Here is a 19,233-nt window from a genome sequence, read left to right as displayed (position 1 = left end):
AATGCAGTCTATTTCAGTTTCCCCGGGCGATTCCCTCCACCCCCATCCCTCTTCTCCAACTCCCCCGCCCAAACCGCTCAGCTTGTCAGCGGTAGCTCCCATTGAGAGGACAAACAACAAAATGGCGGAATGTTTTGTAGGAAGATATGATTCAGTGCGCTCTTTAACGCGATGGAACATAGATAAATGACTTGTTGTAAAGAGCGTCATAAGGGAAAAAGGCGAGTAAGAAGCATAATATTTTAATTGATGGATAGCGTTTCGAAGATACGTTTTGAGGGTTAGCAAAATACCGACATTGGTCATTTAACGTAAGCTTCATGTTTCTCTTCAATATTCTTGGCTTAGGTTTGAAGCTTAACGTCGACACTTGCTAGAAGATGGCATTCATAGATGATCCAGAATTTGTTATTGCTCACATTCGTCATTCATGTGTAGTCACTGATGACACGGGTGAGTTATGTACTGATCAATTTGAAACTTTAACATTTTCCCAGGCAATTCTCGAGGCATTTGAACTTTTGAAAATTTGGCTGTTTAAATTCACATCCCCTGAGCTCAAAACGGTTTTGAAATGCTCACCTTGGGGTCATATTAGGTGATCAAATACCCATATCTCACGGACGTACGGTGCAAGGTTGGGATGACTGGGAAAAAAACCACCCTCGAATACCCACATGGGGACATTATTTTATCCTCATTCCCCCTCCCTTTGGAGGGCAGATTCCAAAAGCCTAGTGTTTTATGTCAGCACCTTTGAAGTTTGCATCCGAGGGGTTGAAAGACTTTTGTCTGCACCGTTGTAAACATTGTGCAAAAGTTTGCCCTCCGTGGGTAGGTTGAGAGGGGGGTTGGGGTGGGGGGGGGGGGGGGGGGGAGGGGCAGCGGATGAAAATGGAATGTCACATTGATCTTCCACTTGGTCCCAAGCAAATAGCTGGCTAATTTAGGGAAAATACTAGCACTGAAGGTGTAATATTCTTCCAATGAGAACGAGAGACAATAGATGATGAGTGGCTTGGACAATTGTTTTAACAATAATCTTGGGACATTGATTGAATGGCTGAAAGTTATGATTGCATTTGCTGATGTCTGAAGGTATGTGTGAACAAGTGATTATGAATGAAGAGTTCGAAAATGAGAAAGCCATTAAGCACCGTAGAAGACTTATTGGAAAGTATTCTGTTGATAGGTAAGCAGTTACGATAAGGTAAAAATTATAAACAGTCCAGACATTGTATAATTACAAGATCAAGGAAACTGTGTTTTGAAAATTAAGCATCATGGAAGCTTGCTTTGCCAAGGCGAATAAGAAATTAATTTGTCTCGCCTATTTCTGTGCCACACGATCAGGTCTGTTTTCTCTGGTGTGTTAAGCAATGGTAAGCAGCATATGCACCCTGTACATGCATGTGGACATAGTAAGTTGTTGATAATAATTATTACTGTATATTCTCAATAATATTAAATGCTGGGTCTCCCTGGTAGATTTGTAAATAAGACCCTCAAGGATTTCATATTTGAGGGTTATAAACTTTTAATTAGGTATAATTTTTAGATATTTAAGCTCTCAAAATTATTGATTAAAACTCTAATAAACTTCAGGCTTGAATAAACTGCAGACTGATGTCAAATAAATGCCGCATCAGTGCAGCCAAGTTTGAAATGAATGTCTGTTAATCACGAAAATACAGTACCACCTTTTGTTTTGAACCTCTCCTTTTAAATTTAAAAGGCACTTTTTAACAGCAGCCTACTGCATCTGCATATGTTGCTTAATATGCTTTAGTTTATGCTTATCTGCTAGTGAAAAACAATCTTAAAATGTACCACAAGGCAAAAATACACTCAAACTGTTCTTCTTCAATATCTCCCCCTTCTTAATGTAGCCTGCAAGAGCAGATGCCTTTTTCAGCCTTTGTTTCACACGTGAAAGAAAGGCTGAAAAAGGTATCCACTCTCGCAGGCTAAGTGCTCAGTAATGTTGCTCATGCTCATTACATGTGGTTTTAGGGATTACCTGGACTTCCCAAGCTATCCTCAGTCATTTGACATCGCAGTCAGCCCAGATCTCAGGAACTCCAAATCACAAGGAAAGGGCGATCGTAATAGACGAGAAAAGTATGTGTGTGGTATATTATACAGACCAGCACTAAAATCTTGTCTACATGTGTAGTTGAGCAGTGTTCACCTGAGTGTAAAATGTAATTTGCTTTTGTTTTGCAACACTTCACTAAACAATTGAAGGGGTGCATGAAAAAAAGACTCTAAGCGGCATCTGATAGACTGCAAGATTCTCCTAGCAAATCGCTTTTCACTTCCTCCTACAAATAAAGATGATTAAAACGAGATCAAGAGTCACAGGGTTTTTTCCACCCACTCCGTCAATTGACTCTGAAATCTCTTGTCATTGTGCCATCTGATCAGAAATGTAATCAAAAACCAATCATCGGTCACATACTCAATGTTTCCTCGCACTTCATGGTGCTGTTTAATTGCCTTTGCTTTTAGTCATGATTGGTTCACTCAAGGTGAAGTGTCTATATAATTTGTGATTAGCCAGTTAAAAATGCACTCTAAAATTAAAGTGAATTATGACAAGAAACAGATCATAAATATTGCAACCCTTCTTGGATTGGATCTAGTTCATCAAAGTTACACTGAACCTCTAGATGAGGAAATCACATGACATTTTTGTCACGTGGGGATGAAGTAACAGGTGCTATGGTCGAATGGCAAGTGGATTTGTATTTAGCACACGTATTAGTGCTTTATTTGCTAGTTAAAGTTCAGCATTTGTTATTCCTTAGGTTGCAATTCTTACACATTAGCCTTCACCCAGTTATGGTTACAGGGTCTTTGTAAACGGTAATTCTTTATATCTCAGGGGTGATCATACTCTAATTTCTCACTGCAATACAAATATTAATAAAAGCAGACAGGTGATAAGATAAAAGAAAATCACTGGTTAACTGATATTGTCTTGATCTATCACCAAATTCTCAGAACTTTGATTAAAAGAACTAATGGCTGTCAGTTATGAGAATTAGCATTTTCAATGTGGGACTGAAAGAGTTAATTCAGCTACATGTATAACCCTAGCCAAAGCATAATCAGCTTTTGTTTTCTTGTTTAACTGTGATATATTTTTCTTCCTTTAGGAACAGAGAGGTTAGATGCACTACAGTTTCATGGAAGGAGGGTCAAAAGAATGCCTTAAATGGTGTGTATATGGATAGGTGCCCTGGTTGGTCCAATTTCCCAACAAATTTCTTTGTGAACACACTGTGGTAATGTGTAAATAATATTGATGTGAAACAGCACTATTAATTTTGTAAATTAAAAAAAATTATATCATGAAATTATTCAATCCATTAGCTCATCATTAATTGTAATTGAATGTTTGTTCATTAATCAATCAATCAATCAATGAGCCAATGAATGAATGAGTCATTCATTCATTCATTCATTCATTCAATCAATCAATCAATCAATCAATCAATCAATCAATCAATTAATCAATCAGTGTTTCTCTGAGAGATCTGTTCAACATGTTTGCCAAATGTGAATTGAAGCCAACTAATAGTGAAACAGCCGAAGTTTTGAAACTTAGTAGAAAACCGGAGGAATCTTCATCAATTGTTAATAATGGATGGATGAAGGAATGAATGAATAAATCAATCAGTCTGTCCATCAGTCAGTCCGTCAGTCAGGCAGTCGGTCAGTCAGTCAGTCAGTCAGCCAGCCTGCCAGCCAGTCAGCCAGTCAGTCAGTCAGACAGTCAAGTCAGTCAGTCAGTCAGTCAGTCAGTTAGTCAGTCGCTCAGTTAGTCAGCCAATCAGCAGTCAGTCAGTCAGTCAGTCAGTCGGTCAGTCTCTCTGTCTGTCAGTCAGTCTGTCTATCAGTCAGTCAGTCAATCAATCAATCATTGTTGCTCTATAGGGGAAGACCTGTCCAACGTGTTTGCCAAACGTGAGGTGAAGCCATCTAAAAGTAAAACAGTCACAGTTTCTCAGCTAAGCAGACAGTTGGAAGAATCTCGTGGAAAACCAAACAATCCATTCCTGGAGTACTCCAAATTTGAAGGAGAGGTGAGAACAACTCAACTGACATGATGGATAGTTTTCAGTTGGGTGGTAACTGGTTTTATCTACCATAAGTACTCGAACAAACACCCTCCCCCTCCTTCAGTGAAGCACCCCATCAATATTGGCTGAAAATTAAAATAAGTTTTGTCTTAAAGAATTTCAAAAGCATATCCCTCCCCCCTCATTTTTTTTCAGGGCAAACACCAAGACAAAAATGGCCAATGAAATTACTATTAGTGTTAATTTTGATCAGTCACTCCTCTCCACCTTTTTCTCTCAGATCTGCTTCCACTCCCCTATCAGGTTGTTCTAGATCTCCCTTCTTCCCATGTTGTCACCCTAGATCTCTCCTTGCAGTTGCTGAATCTCTCTTCACAAAATTGTAGACCAATCCAGATTCAATACAGTTCTTCTCATTTCATCACTGATTCTGTTGATGTGTGTCTTTGTCAGTAATAGCCTTTATTGCTGATAATATTAAATTAATTGAAAGAGAAATCAGGTGTTCTTTGCTTTTAGAAATTAACTGCAGATTCACAGTTAGTAACTCTATAAATGTTTGGACAGTTCTAACAGGTTACCGTACTTTCTCATGTCAGGCTTATCAAGGAACATGCGTTACCAAGAAACTAAAAATATTTTTAACGATGCTGCCAGAGGTAATCATCATTGAGTGTGTCGGTGTTTTGGGTGAGATCTGAAGCAGGTGGCTGCTCTGATGCAGCAGTCATCAGAGAGCAATAACAAAGAAGTGCCGGCTCTCTAGGGTTCACTGGGTCTTATTGAATGTCTTGGTGCATCACAGCCACTGATAGCTCTTATATGTGTGTCAACTTGAAAATTCTCGTAACTGATTGATAGAAAAGCCCTCATCGGGACTCTGATTACTGGCCGCCTAGTAGCAGTGGCCATTTTAATAGGAGTTTGAGTGTACATGTACAATGTACGTGTAAAAATTAAAATAGTGCTAGTTGGGAGAAATTGAAAATTTAAGGTGTTTTCCCCTTGAAGTCTGGGAGAAGGCAACAAGATTGATGTACATGTAGATGATAGTGAAAGTTTGAGTTTTAATAACAGTAGTTAGCAATGAAATTCATCAATAGTGTGAGAATTTAAGGTAGCATTCTTCTGCAAATAGCCATTCCCAAGTTGCCTTAAGCCTCTCTATCAAAGTGAGGCCTGGTGCATAACCATCCATATGAAAATGAGTTTAATTTGCATGTGAATGAAACCTCATTTTGGCATGAAAGAACAGGCACCAAGACTCGCTTTGAGAAATAGGTTCAGGTTAATTCCAAAATGAACTATTTCATTTACACAGGAGGAGAGGGCCATGCCAATGATTGTCACAGTGTTAGGTAAGCCATTTTCTTTCTTGTTTTCATGTTGGATTACTACATAATTATAGTTACAGCTCTCTGTACCCATTGCTTGCCCATGAGGTCCCAAGCTTGATACATTTGATATAAAAAATCTCCTGGTGGTTCCACTGGGGTTTGGCCATTTTAATACAGGAGTATAGTTTTTGTCACGTGGTATCATGCTATTAACTTATATTGTTATATGGCTAACTCCGTGAGCGGGCAAGATAAATCAAATCCTGCGCTGTGATTGGCTACCCAAGCAGGCAAGATGGAGCTATCTTGCCCGCTTGGGACTACCCGGTGTATCCCGCGAGAAAAATTTCCCCGAAAGCCATATAATAAATCCTTTATTGACCAAGTTTGTTCAGTCAAGATGGCTGGATATTGTCCTCGTTCTTTTCTTGGGAGTTTATGGACCGCGACTCCGTCTCGGTCCATAAACACGCAAAAAAAGAACTTGGCCAATATCCAGCCATCTTGACTTCACACTTGGTCAATAGCCCATTTATGTAAAGCTGAGCTTTCTTCCCACTGGATTTATCACATCCTGTTACTAATGTAATAATAATTTATACTTGCAATACACCATATTTGTATTCTCGGTATTGGACTGGAACTAGTTTGCAGTGGAGGCCCATGCAGCGGAGTATTGATCATCAAAAAGAGATTAATATTATTTGCATTGGAAAAGACTCCCTGCATTAGCCTCAGTTGCAAGCTAGTTCCAGTCTAATACCAAGAATATGAATATGGTCTATTATGTGGACAGCCACTAGCACACTGCCTAGTGACTCATAAAATAATTTAGCCAAGCCTAAAAGCAGAGCTCCTGACTACAATAAAACCTGGCTTGAGCCTGTGACCCAATCAAAAACCAGTATCTGCACAGCAGTCAACTTCAAAAATCACATGACCTTGATGAGCTCCAAACCTGAGCCCAGGATATGGTCATGTGATACTGGTCAGCAAGTACCTTATTTTGACAGGTGTCAATTGACTATAACATGGATGTCCAATATCAAAGATGTATGCTCTAAACCAAGGCTGCATGCCCTGGTCAACCTATTAGCTAGAGTATAGTCACCATGTTGTGTAACACTTTGTCATCGTCATCATTGTCATGTGTACATGCACACGAGCAAAACTGAGCCATTCAGATTGCTATCTTTTGCATTATTTAGAACATGGTATTGCACTTCTCTGATATACTAGCACTAGCTATCTGCGGGCCAGTCCAACTGTTAAGTGTACATTAAGAAATAAAAAATGATTAATTGATTGTTTGTTTGTTTGTTTGTTTGTTTGTTTGATTGATTGATTGATTGATTGATTGATTGATTGATTGATTGATTGATTGATTGATTGATTGATTGATTGATTGATTGATTGGGCAGTGTATTCTCTATAGGTACTGCCTTTGTCCAGGACCTGATTGGACTTATTATGTACAAATACACAAATCAAGGACTAGAGCCTGAGCTGAAGGTATCACAGTCAAACCAATTGAAGCATACCCCTCAAGATTACATTAATGAATTGATTATTTGAATATTGAACTCACTAGTCATTTCAAAAATCAATATTAAATTGATTTTTTTAAAATTAAACCCATTAGCTGTATTCTTGGAATGACTAGTGGGTTCAATTTTCCAATGATCAATTCATTATTGCATTCTTGAAACGACTAGTGGGTTGAATATTCAAATAATCAATTCATTAAATGTATTGTTGAGGTTTATGCTTCACTTGGTTTGACTGTAAGGACCTTGTAAACATGCCACAATCATGGTGACAAGAACCTCACCAACAGTTTTGTTACTGAGTAGTAAATGTGAATTTGTATACATGTGCATTTATCAATCGTGGTAAATTTCTTAGACATTCTCTGCTTAAGAAATAGAAAGCATGTACCATGTTTCTGTCAAGTTTTTTTTTTATATATAAATCTAACAGCATTCTATCATGATTGGCATTCTCTGATTGCCTAAGCTACTCACTATCTATTCTGTTGCCATCATGGTTGGGTAATATAATCTCCCATGTTTTTTTTTTGGATTGAGATTTTGCTGAACATTACAGTCTGATGTAAGAATCTACACTTGATGGTCCTTGGGGAACAATATACCTACTGATAGTCTGAAAATGGCATCTGTTCTTGCTACTTTCTTTCAGACTGATGTCAAGTCTTTCAGTTTGCAAATAGCTGAGGATGATGGAGAAGTGGACCTTGACTTTCCAGGTATACTTACATATACACGCAAAATTAAAACAAAAATAGAATTTCAGATCGAAATGGGCCTTTGCTTGGCCAGTTGAAATTATGGACCAAATCGGAGTAGGAGATCAAGTAGGAGTAGGCTAATGTCTGTGTCAGAGCTTACCCCAGTTTCTGTAGCAGGAAGCAACTAGCCAGGAGTATTTCTGCTCCCCTCTGGCCCTGGCACTAAATTTGCTGCTGCCAATTAATTTTATACACTTCCAAGGGTGGAGAGAGGCAATGTGATTAAGTGTAAGACATACTGTAATCTGAGTCAAATGAATATCTTAATACACTATATGTAAAATAAATTACAATATTTAGAGAGGAAGCCACATTGATCAGCCATATGATATCAGAGTCCATAAAATGATTATTATTATATTGCTTTCCCTGGTTAACTTGAGTTATTAATTTATTTCAAACTCCAGCTTTGGACAACAACGAAGCAATCACTAAATTTGGTTTTAATTGTCTGGCTTTAGTTCAGGTAACTCATGTCTTAAAAAGCTTAAATGTTTATTTTCTGTCTAGTGTTTTCCTGCTAGTATTTATGTAATAGACCATTTTACAGTTGTCTGCTCAGTGACCTGGCCTTTGGAAGGCAGCGAGGCTGGAGTTGACCTTGTTTTGATACAGACCTCACTGCTTTTGTCATGTAAATGCACCTAGTTAGCATCTGCACAACTCGTTTTAGACAACAAAAGCAGTGAGGTCTGTATCAAAACAAGGCCAACTCCAGCCTCGCTGCCATCCAACGGCCAGGTCACTGAGCAGACAACTGTAAAATGGTCTATTAGTATATAATTAAACTGCATAGTATATAGCTCAGATGGTAAGTGCACATAGCAATTGGTTTTACAAATTGATTTTAATTAGTTTATTTAAAATCCAGATCAAAAGTAACCCATTAAGGTTTGATCCACCTGTAGGCTTGATCTTCACACCCGTAACAAACTTGTTACTGTGTGGGTGAATTGTATCAACTAAAAGGGATGTCACCTGGAACCTTCAGGGCCTATCAAACATACTCAGCTGTAACAGGTGTTACAGATTACTGCCCTTAATGATAGCCTTAGGAAAGTTGAAAGGAGGGTAAACCCTTATTTTGCGTAAATAATTATTAAAATTCAGTCAATTGCGTAATGTCAATTTTCAGAAGTTTCTTTCTATGCAGCTGGAGTTCATCACTGCATCACTTTGCTCTGTCTTTGTTTAGGTTTGTGATATCTCTAGCTTCAGGGCATCTAACATACTATAGCCTGTGTCGCAGATGGAAAATTCCCGATATATAACCGTTACAGGCAGTATGTTGTTAGTGTCTGTGACGCAGGCCAATGTATTTGTACACTCTTGTAATTATTTACTATCATTGATTGTGATTCCTAGAAAGATGCCAGTCCAGCTAAACCGACAACCTCAAAATCTTCATCGGAGATCATAGTGACAGTGTAAGCAGGCTGATCTTGTTACACATTTTATGCTTCTTGGTACTTTTTGTTAATAATTAGCAAAAACTACCGCCCTTCATGATAGTTTTAATTATTATTCTTGGAAACCAGTCACTTTTCGTTGTGATTTCACTGTTTCTGCCAGCCGAGGGTAATGCTGATTATTACAATGTCATTAAATCAAATGTTCCATTTGTTTTTCTTTCTTTATTAGCCATGAACGACAGCACGGTTTTTCAAGAGTTAAAGTAGACAGTATGAAAGCGGAGATGAAAAAAGTGTTTGAAAAAATGGTCAAGAAAAGACGCATAATAAGAACAGGTTGGTCGTCACACAATACCTGTAAGACCTTAATAACCTTTTACTAGTGTATGGTTACCAATTTTATCTTTTGAATGAGATTAAATTTAGATTGAAAGACATGTAAGGATGTCCCCCTTGGCATCATTTTCAAGTGACAAAATAAAATTGAAGGTGTCTTTAATTATATGCAGTTTGAGGTGATAAAACATTGCAATAGGAGCTTAAATAGGTAACATTACACTAGTTAGCATTATAGATATGTCTCTTGAAAATTGTGTCATGGTGGCATTGAAACATGGTGTTAAACTTTTCTCGCCAGTTTTATCATAGTATAAATTTATCTTGTGTTCATTATTGCTTTTTAGCCAATGAATATGTTTTGGAAAAGGTGACAGAGCCTGGTGTACCAATTAACCTTGAATCAAGCTTAGAAAGTATGGGAACAAGAGAATTCTGTTTGGTCAGATTTGGACGTAAGTACCTCATTTGACTGCTGTCATATTACTCAACTATTGTGTATTAATAATCCATAGGGAGATTCTAGTAACAGTGACAGGGATGTTTGTTGGAAATGTTGAAAAAGACCTGCTTGTCACCTGATCAGGTCAAAATAGTTCTGGAATGAAACCAGTGTCAGAGAGGTGGAAAGACACAAGAAATCTTTTTTGCCAAATGAAGAACCTGTCCGCAGGTGACATGAAATTGGAAATACATGAAAATCCTCTTAATTTTTAAAGTCTTTGAGCCACCATAGAAATTTACATTTTATATCTCAATGGTCCAAAATTGGCAACCTTACAAAATATTACCATCATCATCTCAGTTTCTAATATCTACAGTAGTTCAGTTACCTCCATGTTAACACTGAATTCCCAACAATATTATTAGTTATTAATGAATCTACCTTGACTTTTAATTGGCTTGAATGTGTTGCAGGCACGCCCAGTCATCATGATGCAGAGAACGAAGGAGATGCTAATAACCAGTTTAATTTCTATGTTAATTATCAATACAGGGTAAGTGAAAAAATAAGTGTTTCCAGAATTTTAGGTGTCAGTGGCTTGAAGGGATATTTATTTAATAAATTTATCTTAAGTACTAAGGAGTTAAGTGTACATGTATGTTAACGACAAAAGTGGAACATTTGTTAGCGTAAAACACTCGTCTGTCAATTTCAATCCTTAGTCCTATCGTGTCAGCATGTTACAAAAGCTGAGGACAGTAACAGAAATACAGCTGGGTATGTATAGTATTAAATACAATTTAGTGTTGTAAAACCGAAAATGAAGTTCACTCTGGTCAGTCTCAAAGGACACAGACATTTCAGTGAAGCAATCGTTAATCCAACCAAATGCATGTGGTGGACACATAGAGCAGGTTTACAAACATGCTTGAATGTGTCATGATTGGTTTTGGTTTTGAGTGGCACAAGTGTTTTAAGCTAGTAACTTAGTGTAGTAAATGCAAAACTAAAGGAAATATGAATTGCGTTTGAAACTCAATTCAAAAGTGCCCTTATAGTATTTCATTTTTTATTATTATTTATGTTAACTCTCCCTTAAAATTGTTAGCAATTTGATATATTATAATTTGCATTTTGCCCTTAGCACTTACAGACTTCACTTGATCATTAGTTCTTTAATTCTTATGATCTTACAGTGCCTTTGTGTCAATTAATTCAACCCTTGGAAGTAAGAGTAATTTCCCATTTGTGATTAATTCAATTCTTAAATTAAATATTTTAGTTTTGACTGCCTTTCATTTGATTTTAATCAGGAGTTTCTCATGAGAAAATAGAAATTGACCCAGTTGGTCAACCAAAGTCAGCCAAAAAATTCTGGGGAAAACAAAAATTTGTAAGTATTGAATACGATAAGGAAAGACAATACAACATTATTATTTATCAACTGAAGATAATGTAGTGTTCACACTGTCTAATGGATTGTGCCAGCTAATTTTTGTGACTAATCTGGAAGCGTGGTGGCCTCACGGTTAGTGTGCTTGTCTCCAGATCGAGCGGTCCAGGTTCAAGCCCTCGCCAGGGACATTGTGTTGTGTTCTTGGGCAAGACACTTTATTCTTACAGTGCCTCTCTCCCCACCCTGGTGTATAAATGGGTACCAGCAAATTTAATGCTGGGGGTAACCCTGCAATTGACAAGCATCCCTGCCAGGGGAGGGGGGGGGGGGGGGGGGAGGAGTAGAAATACTGCTACTAACAGTAGCTGCTTCATGCTACAGAAACCAGAGACGGGAGTCAGCCTGACGGGCCACTTGGCTCGTATGCAGACTTAACCTTTACCCATTTTTGGACCTGCATGTACAGGACTCAGTGGCTAGGATCATTAAACATTGTGTTCTTAGGCAACACATTTCCCTTGCAGTGCCTTAAGCTTTCCCCACTCAGACTTGGATAAACTTTGGAGCAGCCATGGCCAAAATTTATTAGCTCTGGGCTTGTTATTGTGTTTTCCTGGCTACAATCCTGCCTTTCTTCCACATTGAACTTTGTATGACAGCAACCACAGTTAGACTTAGTACTGTACTAGCATCATAGGTCCGCAGTGCGTGCAGAGAAAGATCTGATCAGATAATGTTGATTGAGCGACAGGTAACAAGCATCATAGTTCAGCATTGCAGAGAGGATGATAACATTACATCCACTTATAACAGAAATGAAAAGTTCTCATAGGATCCAGTATTCTTGATTATAGACATCTGTTGACATGGAGAATGTAGTTGGCTGTGAAATAATAGAGGAAAAGAGCAATGGAAAGTGTGTCTTCAGAATAATCTACTTCAGTCAAAATGCTCATGACTTCAAACACTATGACTTTGAAACAGAATCGGACAAAGCAGGTGAGAATCTTAAGAAATATCGCCACAAGTGACATACATCTTGTGGTACATGTACTATATTTCTCTGATTAAGTGCTGGCAGGGTTTGTTTAAAACTCAGCCTAACATTTTTTACCCAGCATTTATTTTGAGCCTTGAGTTTATTGGAGTACTTTTTCGTCATTTTGGTCGACTTATTTCTGTTCATAAATACATGTACCTCATTTTCACTGAATGAAAGCAAATTTAACTTGAACTCCAACAAACAAGTACAACAGAGATAATATCACTGACTTTGTCTATAGTCAATGACGTAACAAGTCACACATAATTTCATACTCAGTGGAGTGTAGAGTATGATAGGCCAAATTTCTTAGCCCCTCAAAAGGACCATAGTGTAATGATTAGCACACCTAATGATTTATGAAATTGGTTACCTGAGGTTAGGTTCCAATAAAATTTAATGCTGGATAGATACCGGGACTTCAAATAAATGTGTGGCGGGAGGGGGGGGGGGGGGGGTATTTTAAACCTGATATTGATAATGTAAATTAACAGATGGGACAAATTTTGAAAGTTAGCCTGTAGTCAGGAGAAAGAGGCAATGAAGGGCCGGTTAATGCTAGACATGTTAACTTTTCCAAATTTGTTACTGCAGTTTGTTCATCATTATAAGCTTCAAGGTTAATAACTTAAACTTAGACTTGTAAGTTGTAAATGAATGTACATGGTTAATTTTTCTGTGCAAGGGCATGGAGAATAGACAAGAACGTGGAAAGGTTAGCACTTGATCACAGGTCATAACTCATAATCAAACCAGACCTTTGACTGACTGGTCTTGACTGTTCTTTTCAATTATTTACAGGAGAGATAGTAGGGAAGGTGAACCATATCTTCAAGTCAAACATGAGTAGCAGGAGATCAGAATATTTGTCTTTGAAAGAGAAAAAATCAGAGAAGAGAAGATCCTTGAGATCCTAGTAACACCAACTTTGTAATATATCTAGTTCAAAAATAAGCTTTATCACAGGAAAGGTCACAATAAGATGTAAAAAACAATGATTTTGCCAAGTTATGAGAACATTCAAACTTCCCATATTTGTTATGCTCACAGGACTAAAAAACTTAATTCCAGTTTGCCATTTGGACAGTCAAGTAGCTATCAGATTTTGCTTGCCCTGGGCAAGCCTTAGTTTGTTCTTTTTGTGATTTAGTTGGCAGATGACTTGCTTGAGCCCTTGCACATTGGGCAAGTGAGAATGAAACTTTTAGTTTCTTGCTTGGCCAGAAAATCTACTTGTCCTGAATGACTGGGCGACACTTTTTTTAAGCACTGCTCAGTGTGCAATAATTATGCACTGAATATAATTATTCTGACATGTGGGTAATAATTGTGTTGAAAAGGCCACAACATATTTTGATTTGCCCTCTCAGAAACAGACTCCTTGTGGGCGTCAAGAAGGTGAACTCTCATCTTTTGTCTATTGTCTTGTAACTGATTTAACTTTATTCTCCCTTCTTTCACACTTAATTGACTTTTTTGCACTGTTTTGTTTATTCTCCTGAGTACTGTGGACTCCTTTTTTCCTTGAATGCTTTAAGACCTTCTAATCTGTCTTTTGTTGGTATAACCTGTTGAACAGAATTTCACAAGCTTCTGTCAGTAACAGTTAACTAAGTAGCCTCATAGGCATGCAATGCATGCAGAGTGGGATCATCAGAGAGTAGAATAACTGCCAGAACATTACTGTTGTAAGTGTCTAGTTTTAAAAGAGCTTCAGATCTGTGGCTAACAAGAGCCATGGGCTTATAGAGCATCCTTTTATATGCAATGAATTACACGAGTCACTTTCAAAATACTGATACTTCACCAAGAGCTTCCTTTTCCACATACAGTCATTAAATGTCATTTACAGGTTTAACACTGGTTGATTGTTTTGTCACTAGCTAAGGGCGAACAAGGTGTGTGTGTGTGTTCGGGGGGGGGGGGGGCAGGCTCCCTTAATGACTCCAAGGGGACAATTTGTTGTATTTGATTATGATCAGCACATATTCTGGGGGAGGGGTCCATAAAGTACGTAAAGCTATAAACATACCTGAGCATAATAACCTTCCTCAAATGACATGGCAGAATTAAGGTCAACCTGCAGTAAACAGCATCAAAAAGATGTGTTTGTAAAAGAAGAAAGTGCACAAATGTTGACTTCCTGGTAATTTATATTATTTTCCTAGTTATGGTGCATGTAATAGCCATTATTAAGTATACTACAGTGGAACCTTGATTTAATGAACCTCTATATAATGAAGTCCTTGGTATAACGAACAATATTCCTTGCCCGAGTAATAGTACAATAATTATAGGGAAAAGAACCTCGATACAACAAAACCTCAATGTAGCCAATGTATTTTGCCAGTCCCTTGGCCACTTGTTATATATTGAGTCAGATGCACTCAAATGGGGGAGCTGTGGGTGTGGTGGTTGGGAGGCATTGAAATGCAGATAGATCTTTGAGATCTTTTGAGCTCAAAAAAAGGGGGCTAAACAACAAATGTGGGGGCTGATGTATCTCCCCTCGAGCCACCATGCCAATATAAGACTTACCTGAACACCCTTGTTGATTGCCAGTTTGGCCATCTTGACTGCCACAGGTCCACGGGGAAGAATTTCCTCGGCTAGTATCAGGGCTCTTTGATATGCTGCATCTCCAGCTTCGTTTTGTTCAACAGCGTAATCAGCCAAACCTATTTCTGCAGCTTCTGTACCACTGATCATTTTCCCAGTAAAAATCATCTCCTTGGCTTTTGATATGCCAACCAACCTTGGTAGACGCTGTGTCCCTCCTGAATGTAATAATAACAAACAAAAAGTTACTGTGACTGACCTTGGAAAGTGATGAGCTGGGTGTCCAATGATTCGTACAACAAGACTTGAAAAGTGGATTTTCTGACACCATACACAAGTAGAAACACTAAAACATTCGGAAGTCAAAGGCTCAAGGTTACTCATTGTTTACCTGCTCCTGGAGTGGGAGGTGTGGTGGCCTTGTGGTTAGTGTGCTTGTCGCTGGATTGAGCGGTCCAGGTTTGAGCCCTGGCTGGGGACACTGCATTGTGTTCTTGGGCAAGACACTTAACTCTCACAGTGCCTCTCTCCACCCTGGTGTACAAATGGGTACTGGTGAATTTAATGTTGGGGGTAACCCTGCAATGGACCAGCATCCCATTCAGGGGGGAGTAGAAATACTTACAGTCGCTTCATGCTACAGAAACCAGGATAAGCTCTGGCCTGATGGGCCACTTGGCTCATATGCAGTCTTTACCTTTACCTATATGCATGTGTAGAGCCACTAATTAAAAAACACTCAGATGTCAAAGGTTCAACTTAGGTTAATCATTACCTGCTCCTGGAATGATTGCCAGACGGGTTTCTGTCAATCCTATTTTCGCATTATCTGCTGCGATCCTGAAGTCACAAGACAGTGCCATCTCTAATCCCCCACCTAGGGCATGCCCATCTAGTGCAGCTATTGTCGGCATTGGCAGGTTGTGAAGTTCCATTATTGCCGCCCGAGCCCTGGATACAAATGGACCAACCTCTTGTTCTGCCATCTTGGCTCTCTCTTTAAGATCAGCTCCAGCGCAAAATATCCCTGACATCAATGGGCACAAGTGACAAGTGTGACGTTTAATAAATGTGCGTAAATTTATTCAGGGATGTAGTTATTAGCTGACTATGCACCAAATTCACCAGCTAACAGAGCTTCTTACTGGCTGAAATTTCACTCAAACACAAAATCTTGGTGTGATTTTGAAGGAAACCCCTACCTTATACTAGCAGCTACCATGATCAGCCTGATATTGCAACCCTATCCTAGACTAGGAACCACAACCTCCTACCCTATCCCAAACCAGCAGGTTTTGGTTCCTAGTCTAGAATAAGGTTGCAACATCAGGCTGATCATGGTCTAGTGTAAGGTACCTGTAACAGTTTCAGTGTCCCAGGGGCACATCCATACAGAACCTTTTTTCATCACTATCATAGTCTAACAACTTACAAAGTCACTTCCGAGTTTCAATCTCTATTATAGAACCTCGGGTAAAGAAACCTGTTCTGGACGAAATTGTTTATCCATTGGCCACTTTTCCAGAAGATTATACCCTATTCTAGACTATACTGCCTGAAAACCAATACGCTTCAAAGTGGCATACATATGTAAATCCATTTAGCCTATATATGAGAGTACCCCCCTTCCCTGAGTCAGTTTAATGGTTTAATGTAAACTTGAAACATTGTAAATACCTGGTGCATCACTTTTGAAGATAACAGTTCGAACCTTCTTGTCAAACTTCACGCAATCAATGGCATCTATGAACTAAGTAAAAACAACTCTCTGTTGAAAGTTCTTTGATCTAAGATTTTTGACAATGAATTACATGTCTGAATCAGTACCATTTGAACTGCAGACCAAGAATAAATTTGCTAAATTGTGGCTGTCTTCCTCGTGTTTTTTGCCTCCTTACCCCTTCCCTGTTTGTGCCTGCAATGCAGGCTAGCAGAAACCTGCAATAAACCACTGCTGAAAGCTGAACAGGGCTTTGGCACAATTTGATCTCACAATAGACCTTGCTCCCAAATGCACTGGTTCATAGCTCAGTTCATTGGGTAGAACATTGCACTAATAACACAGAATCCTGTTGAAACATGTCTTTTTAGGCTTCTTCTGTTCACACCAAGATTCAAACAGCTGAATCATTGACTTTAGGGTACAAAGGAGTATAAACTAAGCTTAAACTGCAGGGTCAGAATAAACTAGTATTTGATGATTAAAATTTCATTAGTTACTCCCACCATTCTTAAGAAATTCTTGCTCATGGCATTCTTTGCATCTGGTCTATTCATTACAAATAAAGCAATCCCTGAAAAAAAAAAAAAAGAAGAAGAACGAAAGAAAGAAAAATAGTCATTCTGGCTGAGTCGTCAGTGACACATACTTGAAAAACAAACATCCTGAGTTCAATTTATACAATCTGACAGGCTAATTAATATATTTGGGAAGTAAATGATCGACTAGCTGAAAAAGTCCTTCTCAACACGCCCATCTCGGACACGCAACTCCCCACCCATCCCCAAGTCCCACCCTGTCAACACCCACTTTTAAATTTAGTTATAATTAAGTTCCCGTTCGACCATATCGTATGTAGTTATTAGGTGCGCAGGCTGCAAGACGACAATGAAGAAAGGGACAGATTTGCCGCCTCTTTGTTGAATTACTTTACTCTTAAGGCTTATAATCAGCGATCTATGAAAAAAAAAAATTAAAATTCAGAGATTATGAAACCTTCATGTTTTCCTTCTAGATATCGAAGACTGAATTCTTCCGTCCTTGATGCTGCACTCTCTGTACTATAAGATGAGCTGTCTGACAGACGCAGTTTCCCACAGGGTGAAAGTCTTTTCAAATGATGGATCACTAACGAAGTACTAATATTGGTTCTTAGCGTTCCACCTCTCTTCAATAGTGCCGCCATTTTGTTTTTGACCGATCTATTCGTCATGTAACTGTCACCTTGCGACCTCAAAAAATTCTAATTTTCACGTGTCACGCAACGCTTCTTAGAAATACCCCCTCCCACCCACGCTCTTTCGACAGCACGTCACTCAATCTTTAAGGAACGATCGTTAACTGTGACTGGGTGAGGCTGATTAAACGGTTTGAGAAATACACTATCGATTCCAATATTCTTCTTCTTCAGGTTTTTGGCTCGATTACCGGCCGCTGTTCGAGTAACGGGAAGTTGACAAGTGGTCCTTGCGTGACTGGACGCGGTGTTCACACTATCGTTGCGTGATCTAATGATTAAAGAACGATTAGTAAACGGACGTGACTGTCGCATGCCGGCAATTTTACATTCCACAGACACGATCTTGGATGTCTCAAAACAACTGCGTGCCTCTCACGAAATTTGTTTTTGGATTTCCACGAAGACGCCGGGTAGGCTTACAAAGCACATTGAACCTTAAATTCGGTCTTATTCTCAATTAAACCGGTCATCTATGCGTCGATCTGAACAGAACTGGCTTGGGAGAGCGGATAAAAACCTTTTCCCACGGCTAGAAAAGGAATTAATCTTGGCCATGAGGGCCCAGTTTTTAATCCTTCTTAATCTTGTTCATCCTTGTCGCTTTTCATCTCTGTACATGTAACTCTTTTTTCCTCTTTGCGTAAACTTTGAGATTTTCGTCTACGATTTTCCAACTGTTGTTTGAAATTTGTTTTCAATAGGCTGACAGAACTCTTTTAAAAGGCTTTCAAATCTCTGAACGAGGTATATTCGGGTCCTTCAGTAATCACCTTGTAAAAATCTGGTCGAACAGCAACCGAGTTAAATAAATTCCTTTGGACACTAGCCCCCAGCCCAGCAAATATTTTCAGTGTTCTGGCGGCGTCAATAAGATGAGAGACTTATCCCAAGATGACTATCTTCCCAGGGGCAAGTCGATAAACATCATTATTTGTACAGTGGTGCGTTATGTATTTTTTGTCCAAACATGCTTGCGTAATCCGAAGCAGGCACAAGAAGTATTGCAACAAAGGCGCGAAAACGCCGTATAATTGCATTTATGCAAACGAAAGCCGGGCGAGATTATTAAAATTGTATAAATCTGTATTAATTTCTTTTAAAACGACCCTTTGAAACGTCATCCCGTCGTGTGAGGCAGAAACAAAGGCCTTCACATAATGCATCACAGTTTGATTGCTCAACAAGGCGTACCAACACAGCACAGGAAGAAACTGGAGAAATGGAGTTTCGAACGAGAATTTTCAGATGTTGTTTGAAAGTTTTGTTTACATTACGCCGTTTGCACTTCTCTTGTTAAGCACTAGAAACCATTCAATTGGTTTTTCTTTAAACTGGGTTTTAAAACTTGTA

At 38.7% G+C, this 19,233-nt stretch overlaps 2 protein-coding genes across 2 annotated transcripts; one reads left to right on the top strand and one right to left on the bottom strand.

The window, feature by feature from the left end:
- Nucleotides 1–101: 101 nt before the first annotated feature.
- Nucleotides 102–14,222, top strand: LOC110039709 (target of rapamycin complex 2 subunit MAPKAP1-like). The gene is made up of 19 exons (XM_089281147.1): nt 102–221; nt 349–453; nt 1,099–1,192; nt 2,014–2,121; nt 3,162–3,223; nt 3,943–4,091; nt 4,688–4,747; nt 5,410–5,446; nt 6,861–6,937; nt 7,625–7,691; nt 8,141–8,199; nt 9,099–9,160; nt 9,375–9,481; nt 9,829–9,936; nt 10,400–10,479; nt 10,649–10,703; nt 11,240–11,319; nt 12,177–12,321; nt 13,166–14,222. The coding sequence occupies exons 2-19, from the start codon at nt 381–383 to the stop codon at nt 13,279–13,281; spliced, it is 1,539 nt and encodes a 512-aa protein (XP_089137273.1). The 5' UTR covers nt 102–221; nt 349–380; the 3' UTR covers nt 13,282–14,222.
- Nucleotides 13,776–17,875, bottom strand: LOC110039710 (methylglutaconyl-CoA hydratase, mitochondrial-like). The gene is made up of 7 exons (XM_020744855.2): nt 17,640–17,875; nt 17,150–17,217; nt 16,601–16,673; nt 15,699–15,950; nt 14,903–15,141; nt 14,397–14,444; nt 13,776–13,932 (listed from the first exon to the last, which is right to left on the bottom strand). Exons 1-7 carry the CDS (start codon nt 17,854–17,856, stop codon nt 13,855–13,857), a joined length of 975 nt encoding a protein of 324 aa, XP_020600514.2. The 5' UTR covers nt 17,857–17,875; the 3' UTR covers nt 13,776–13,854.
- Between the last annotated feature and the right edge of the window lie 1,358 nt (nt 17,876–19,233).

This window comes from Orbicella faveolata, unplaced genomic scaffold (assembly GCF_042242905.1).
Source record: "Orbicella faveolata isolate gen_17 unplaced genomic scaffold, um_ofav_v1 contig_48, whole genome shotgun sequence".
Classification (NCBI taxonomy): Eukaryota; Metazoa; Cnidaria; class Anthozoa; order Scleractinia; family Merulinidae; genus Orbicella; species Orbicella faveolata.
Note: the sequence above shows the minus strand (reverse complement) of the source record. Positions and strands in the feature narration are given on the sequence as shown.